At 41.5% G+C, this 8,102-nt stretch overlaps 1 protein-coding gene across 1 annotated transcript in view; it reads right to left on the bottom strand.

Annotated features, from left to right (window-relative positions):
- Positions 1-2,093: 2,093 nt before the first annotated feature.
- The window catches only part of pacrg (PARK2 co-regulated), a 114,741-nt gene continuing 108,732 nt past the window's right edge, over positions 2,094-8,102 (bottom strand). The window contains exon 5 of the mRNA XM_017475448.3: positions 2,094-2,845. Within this exon, the coding sequence (XP_017330937.1) occupies positions 2,685-2,845 (161 nt within the window). The 3' untranslated portion in view covers positions 2,094-2,684. The remainder of the gene's footprint in view (positions 2,846-8,102) is intronic.

Below are 8,102 nucleotides of genomic sequence, written 5' to 3'. Positions count from 1 at the left end.
CAATAAAAGGTTTGCCCAGTCCCCTCTGCTACTACAAAACGATTGTCCAATCCCACCTGTTCGCACAAAAAACTGTCCAATCCCATCTGTTTCACAAAGTTTGGCCAATCCCACCCTCTCCTGCAAAGAGTATATCCAATCCTGTCTGCTCTCGATTTTTTCCCCCACTATTCACATCCACTGCCACAAAACGTCGACCAATCCAGGGTCCAAAAAAAGTTGTTCAAATCCCAGCCACGCCCACAAAAAAAGTTTGACCAATAGGTAAACAGTTTAGCCTATCCTCTCTGTTCCCACAAAATTTTACTAACCCCGCCCACTCCTGCAAAAAAGTTTGGCCAATCCTGTCCTTGCCACGTGAAGGCCACCACCACACAGGATCCTGTTGCTGATGCACACGTCTAGTGAACAGTCTACAGACGGCTTATTAACGACCCAAATGAAGTGTTACTGAATTCTGTCTTTGTGCGTGTGAAAAGCTAAAGTGCTCTTGGAGTGGATTTTGTGAATAGACGATGATGTGATGAGGGCGGTGGTGTATTCACGTCGGTGTGAGTCTACGCTTTTGTCATCAAGAACTCCTCTTCAGATATCACAGATTTTATAGTTGATGGAAAACAGAAAGTTGTTGGATTTTGCGTGTTCCTTTCTGACTTTTCAGAAATGTAAAACACGTATTATAATAAATTAATAAATATAATGTAGATGGAAATAAATCTAATGCCGCTTTTCTTCCTTCTCAAACACTATGAAATCTAAACTATTCATTAGAATATAGCAAACAAAATAGTGCCCCATAACGAGAAGTCATTTCATCTGTGTTTGTGGAACGAGAACGCAAACTGTGCTGTACAATAAGACTTTGGGATTTCATACCAAGGTTTAATATGTTCTGAAAAGATGTTGTTTTTTTACGTCTAATGAAACATGCCCAACACACAGTTAGTTTAATTCAAACATGTTTAATTAGGGCTAAATTGGGCAAAATTCCTAAATGTAATTAATCATCATTAACTGCAGGAAATGAGTCACCTGCTGTGATAAATCATGTGATTAACTCGCTTACTTCTCAAACACAACATTATCAAACCCACTTTAAGTGCACTATTAGTAACACACACACACACACACACACACACACACACACACACACACGAAAACCTTGTCTCAATACAGTGATAGAGTTATTATATTTTAGTGTGTGTGTGTGTGTGTGTGTGTGTGTGTGTGTTTGTGTGTGTGTGCGCGTGCATCACTAATAGTGCACTTAAAGTGGGTTTGATAATGTTATTGATGGTATTATTGGTATATTGGTGGTCAGACAGTTTCACTCGTCAAACAGAAACAGAAAACATGGTAACGGTGTTCCTTAATACCAGTGACCTCTTTCAGCGGGATAACGCTCCCTGACACACTGCAAAAATTGTTCAGGAACGGTTTGAGGATCATGACAACGTGTTCAAGATGTTGACTCGACCTCAAAATGCCCCAGAGATCAATCCGATAGAGCGTCTGTGGAATGTTCTGGACAAACAAGTCCGGTCCAAGTTGTGAGGAGGCCGACCTCACAACTTACAGGACTTAAAGGATCTGCTGCTAAGGTCTTGGTGCCAGATTCCACAGCACACCTTCAGAGGTCTTGTGGAGTCCACGCCTCGACGGGTCAGAGCTGTTTTGGCAGCACAAGGAGAACCTACACGATATTAGGCAGGTGGTTTTAATGTTATGGCTGATCGGTGTATTATTCAGAAAGAGCGTCGTTGGTGTGAAACACAGGTCTGGTCTGTAGCTTGCGAAGTCACATTAGATAGAAAGCTTGCTGGAAATTTCCACAGAGCATCTGGTTCAGACCAATTATGAACACGAGTGATGTAGCTGCGGTTGAGGAACTGTACAGGAATCAGAATAAAGTTTTCTTCTGCACTTCCTCTGTTTGTTGTTTTATTTTGTGAATGGAAAAAAAGACAGTGCTGGTGATTATTGCAGTGTTTTTCAGAGTTTATGGGAGGCATAGTCATAGGATTCACATTTAATATAAAAGAATAGTAATAATAAAAACATTCAGTTTAGGCCACGCCCACTTCACGTTCAAATACGGATAAACATATTTATTCTGTATTTGCAGCTTTATTGTGATTGTTCCAGTTCAGAGTGTATTCAGTAGTTACAATTTGTGGTTCTGAACTTTATGATTTTATTTTTATCTGAGGAGACAGACACAGTGACATCACAGTGACATCACAGTGACATCACAGTGACATCACAGTGACATCACAGTGACATTCAATTCAATTCATTTTTATTTGTATATTTTTTTACAATGGACATTGTCTCAAAGCAGCTTTACAGAAACATTTAAACACAGGATACAGATTTTAAATGTGCAAATTTATCCCAATTGTGCAAGCTGGTGGCATCACAGTGACGTCACAGCAAAGGCTTTAATGTTTCATTACGAGAACGGAGACTCAGTAAATTAATAAATTGAGTCAGGTCACTACTTGAATATAGTCATACAGGTGGAGTATAAGGCTCAAGTGTAGCAGTAGTGAGTGTGTGTATGTGTGTATGTGTGTGTGTGTGTATATATATATATATATATAGGATGCATTAATATGGATGTGTTCAGTGGTATAGATAAGTGTGTGTGTGTGTGTGTGTGTGTGTGTGTGTGTGTGTGTGTGTTAGTTCAACAGACAGGACTCATAAGTGGGCACCATGTATTTGATGTTGATGAAGGCGTCCTCTCCTCCGTAGCGCTCAAACACCTCCAGTGTCTCGTGAATAAGATCACCGATGTTCTCCCGCTTCTGCTGGCTGTAATCAATGCCATCTCCGCTGTTTTCTGCAACACACACACACACACACACACACACACACACACGTTATATAAATTAAACAGTTGAAGTGAGTGTGTGGGGGTTGGATGAGAAGAGAGGTGTAGTGTAGGGAGAGAGTGTGAGAGATTAATCCTGACAATGCCAATCTGAGCTTTATAAACATGTGCGTGCGTGCGCACACACACACCCACACACACACACAAACACACACACACACACACACACACACACACACACACACACACACACACACCCTATAGCTGCTTGTAACTTGCAACTTGGAATTTCCGACCTGAATCTAGGAGCCAAAGGAAGCATCTAATCAACTCCGAATTCCTGCTGGGGAAGTTGTGAAGTGCAGCACGCGGTGTTTATTTTTAAATGAATTATACTGTGTGTGTTAGAGGTGTAACACAATGTCATTATCTGTATCTGTTTAGTGTTCAAAATATTCAGATCTGGAGTTAAACTGGCGTAGTCTACACTGGAAGCACTTAACAAAATTTGTATTATGGACCCTGTTCCCTATAAACACTGGAGAACAGATTCAACAGGACTGTTAAAAAAGGAAGGAAATGATAACAAATAGGAATTTACAGAACATAACTCTATGCAGCTCCTCAACCACACACCCAGTGGAACGTTCTGGAAAGATTTCTAATAATTCAGTCTAATGTGACTGAGTAAACAGGAAACTTGGCAACCCTGCTCGTGGGCCCGAGTTCATTAACATGGATTTTTAATCAGAGATATTTGGGTTTGTTCTGAGGGTTTTTGTGTCAGTGGTTGTCTCCAGTAACCCGACCTGAACTCTGCTTAACTCATGCAGATCCTACACTCAAGGCAGCATGTCTCTGCTGGGTTTCCAAATAATAATCATTTCATTCATTTCAAATGATTAACGTGTGCGTTCGTCGTGCGTGCTGCCCAAGGAGGGAAAACGGGTCCACCTTTTCCGAGGCCCAAAGGCTAGTTTCAAGTCTTTCAATTGTAGTTAAAGTTGAAATGTTCCTGAAACCTGGCAACCCAAATACCATACCTGCTGTTCGTACCTGTATCTGTTTTTGTTTAGTATGCATTATCTGTTCAGTCCGAATAATGTATTTATATTTGTTTACATCCCTAGTGCAGACTAGTAAGACATATTCACTGGTTAAATCTATAGCATTGATTATACAGTTTTCTGTCTAGTGGAGGTGAATATAAGAATACATGCCACTCGGCACAGTTACTCGCTAGATCGCTAAAGACAAACACTGAGGCGTCCACTGTGTAGCTCGACTTTCTGAGTTAAGTCGAACACAACAAGAGAAACTAACTGGATGTTTCTCTTTTTTTTGCTCCCTAATTTATTCTTCACCGGTTCCCAACCACCAGTCACCCATGGAGGGTGAAGACTAACACCCTTCCTCTGGGACACTGCTCATGCTGTGTAACACACTCAGAGGATAGTGCTATCCACCCTCTTCCACATACATGAGGTCACAGACAACCCAGAATTGGCTAGAGTTGCTGTGATTGATGGGGTGAGAGTACGCCACCAGAGAGCACGGCCTGAGGCATTATCGGTATTCGGACCCAGACGATAGGGTGAACGCTTTTCTGCTGTGCCTCTCAGGAGCCCGTAATAGATGGATATTTCATCTCAGACTGTTCTCTGTCCGTATGGACGTCTCAGTCTTGTCTCAGTCTGCATCTAACTTGATTGTATTGTTGGGGAATGTTTTAGCACTTCGAGAACGTCTAGGCGTTTTTTTTGTTGTTGTTTTTTTTTTACATTCCAGTGTAAAAAATAAATATTACACAGAGATTGCACAGAACCCACAGATTGCAGCACTGAATTCTGAATGAATTTAATCCAACAGACAAATATTATGCAGGAAATATGTAGCAGATTTATTTACTGGTGCCATTAAAGCTTTTTATTCCTGAACATTTCACCCAGCAAATGTGTGAAGCGGCAATAATATTGTGAGGCATGTTTTAGTTTTTTCCAGAAAATTACTGGGAAAATAAAAAGAGAAGGACTGATTTGAACAGTTTTTTTGTTGCCTCACTGGCGTTGATGCTGAGGGCAGATATACAGAAGAAAAAAGTGATGGTTTGCACTGTAGCGAAGTAGAATTATATGCCTTACCTCCCGATACCAGATTGTGCAGGTTACAGTAGAGCGAAGACTAGTTTAAGGTTTAGATATTAGATGGGGATGTGTTGCATGCTCATGAGTTTCTGTAGCGGAGTTACTGTTATCATCTCAAAGTACTTTCCAATAACATTTCCTCATTCATGATGACATTTAATGTTGTAGAACATCCGAAGAAGGTCGTTCCTGTTATCACTTACACTATCGCAGCTATAAACAGTCGGGACTTCACCTGCCTCTTTTTAAAGTTCTCTTTCTTGAGAATAAAAAAACAAATCTAGCTTATCGTGTCACTGAGAAATCATACAACGCTGAAAACTTTCCAGGGGTCAAAATCCCGAGTGTTACAAAGCACTGACACTGGAAGGAGTCTCCAGTGTCAGTGCTTTGTGAAACTCTGGAATTTCGCCATTGGAAAGTTTTCAGAGTTTATTATGAGTCTTATGTAGATGATGTAATATAAACACGTGAATGGACTTGTAGCTGAACTACTGTCTAAGCTGCTTAGCTAAGTGTAGACCATGCAGTGTCTATAAAATAAAGCCATACTGACGGAGATAAATGCTGTAGGTACAAACTCCAGTCTCTGCAACTAATCCATAAAAGATACAGCACCGTCATCCTGACTCCAAAACAAAACAAATCCGATTTCTCCTGACAGATTCAGGCTCCTGCTCTCCTCACTGGACATTTGCGAAGTCATTTATTTGTGTAGCACGTTTAACAGCAGACTCGATCACTAACACCGCTTAACTGAAATCCTGATGTAGATTTAGATCCTTAATACACTTCTCCACAGCAAGACCCGAGAAGCGCAAAAACCTTGTTTTGCATCATGAAAGTAACAGTTGGGATCTCTGTAGTTCCTGTGTATTCTTGCAAACGTAGAAATAATTCATGGCACCCCTGTTTTTTTTTTGTTTTTTTTTTTTGGGGGGGGGGGGGGATTAAACAGGAACGCAAACATCTCAGACCTGCTCTACAAGCAGAATAAGTCTCTATCAAAGCCTCCGACAAGCTAACAGAGCTATAAGCAAAGAGGAAAACCGCCAGAGCAAACACAACGGTGTGATGAGTGCAGTGTCCAATACTGCAGACCACACAAAAAACATTCTCGTTGTGTGTACATCAGATAAACCGGCACTCTAACACCGAATATCAACATCCATAAAACCACAAGCATGCGCAGAAAGGAACACACACACACACACACACACACACACACACACACACACACACACTGCAAGAAATCTTTTTTGAATACTCTTAGACTGTTGTAGGAAACTAATCAACAGCGATCAGGTGGTGTGATGAGACCACACGTGAAGCAGGGTTACGGTTCTCACCTGAAAGATGATGATTTTCCGAGAGCAGCGTGTCCTGACCTGTTTTATTCCTCTTATACCGCAGCAATTTACCAACAATTCCACCCCTAAGCTGTAATAACTCGTTGCTGCACCTTTCGCCTTTATAACCACCTCCGATCTCTTTGAGTTGTTTTTCTCGATTCTTCCTCACAAATAAGTTCCACCTGTCAGATGTCACACACTGGCTTCTTCAGATCTGTGCCTGGAGATGGATTGCGCAATAACCTTTGTTCTTTCAAACGTTTGGTTCATTTCAGTCTAAAGTTCTGTTTATTTCCTACAGGTTTATTTTTTTGCTTATTTTAGTTGTTGTTGTTGTTATACATTAATTGTAAAAGTATATTTCCATTATACGGGGACGCAAACCAAGATAACGCAAGTGAAAAACTCCAAAATATTACACACAAAACCCCTGATGGATAAAGAGAAGAATAATAAATGGTTGTGTAATGAGTGTGTGTGGTCCAGACTCATTGTGCCTGTGTGTGTCTGGCTGGCTCAGGTTTTATTCCATCTCCATCTTCCTTCTACGTAACTGTAGTATATGGAGAACTACAAACATTCCCATTTCATTTTTCCAGAAATCTGGACGCATTCGGATGAACTTGAGAAATATTTGGATGGAAACATACCTACAGACTGACTGAGGAATTTACCAAGCACATGTTCTCTCAACCTCACACTGAACAGATGGCACACACACACACGCACACACACACACACACACACACACACAGAAGTCATCTAACATTCTGACAGAGAGAAATGCAGTTGCTGATGCAGTTATCTTTTGAATCTCAATAATCCCACAAACACCATCTTATAATGGTAGATTTGGGGGAAGTCTGCTCGTAAGTGAACTGTCAGGAGTCAAAATTACATTAAAGACACCTGAAAATACTGAGACTGAAATCAAAGAGGTCCAAAATCTGTAAACTATCACGCTCCGGCCCGTATGTGTCTTTGCCGTATGCTGTCCAAGGCCAGGGATCCCAAAAGAACTAACCGGGTGTGTGTTTATTAGCAGCTATGAATTACTGAGCAGTGTGGTGTGTGTGTGTGTGTGTGTGTGTGTAGAGTTGAGACCCTTGGTCTCCAGTGGCCTACACACTTCACAGCTGTTGGAGTGAGATGAATGATGGGCCAGACGTGGGTTCCATCACACACACACACACACACACACACACACACACACACACACAAAGGCTATACCTCTGCCTGTTAAGAATAACACAGTAATGCAAACACGCCCACTTGATGCGTTAAAGGTCAAAATCTTTTCACACAAATCCATGTGGATGTGTAGGAGCAGTTCTTCAAGGTAACTGAAATGAGAGTGTAACACAGCGCCTCTGTCTGTATCTGTATTCGGATTTAAACGAGTGGGCGTGGCCTAAACTGGGAAGGGTTGTTTTTTCTATAAGATGTAGAAATTGCAGCACTGTGAATTCTGACAGTTCCTCGACTTCGGCTACATCTCTCGAGTTCATGAACTGCTCTCAGCTAGAGATGTGAGATGTACCTGGGATTGTTTTCTTTTAAAACTCACTAAAGGTTTATTTTTGTTTGGACCTGCCTGTGACATTTTCCAACACATTTATTTGGTTCCGTCCATTTTCCATACTGCGTACCCTACACAGGGCCACGGGGAGGCTGGAGCCTATCCCAGGGGGTTCGGGCATGAGGCGGGGAACACCCTGGACAAGGTGCCAACCCATCACAGGGCACAATCACACACCCATTCACACACTA

This window comes from Ictalurus punctatus, chromosome 9 (genome assembly GCF_001660625.3).
Source record: "Ictalurus punctatus breed USDA103 chromosome 9, Coco_2.0, whole genome shotgun sequence".
NCBI lineage: Eukaryota > Metazoa > Chordata > Actinopteri > Siluriformes > Ictaluridae > Ictalurus > Ictalurus punctatus.
The sequence above is the reverse complement of the archived record's forward strand: the minus strand, read 5'-3'. Positions and strand labels throughout refer to the sequence as shown.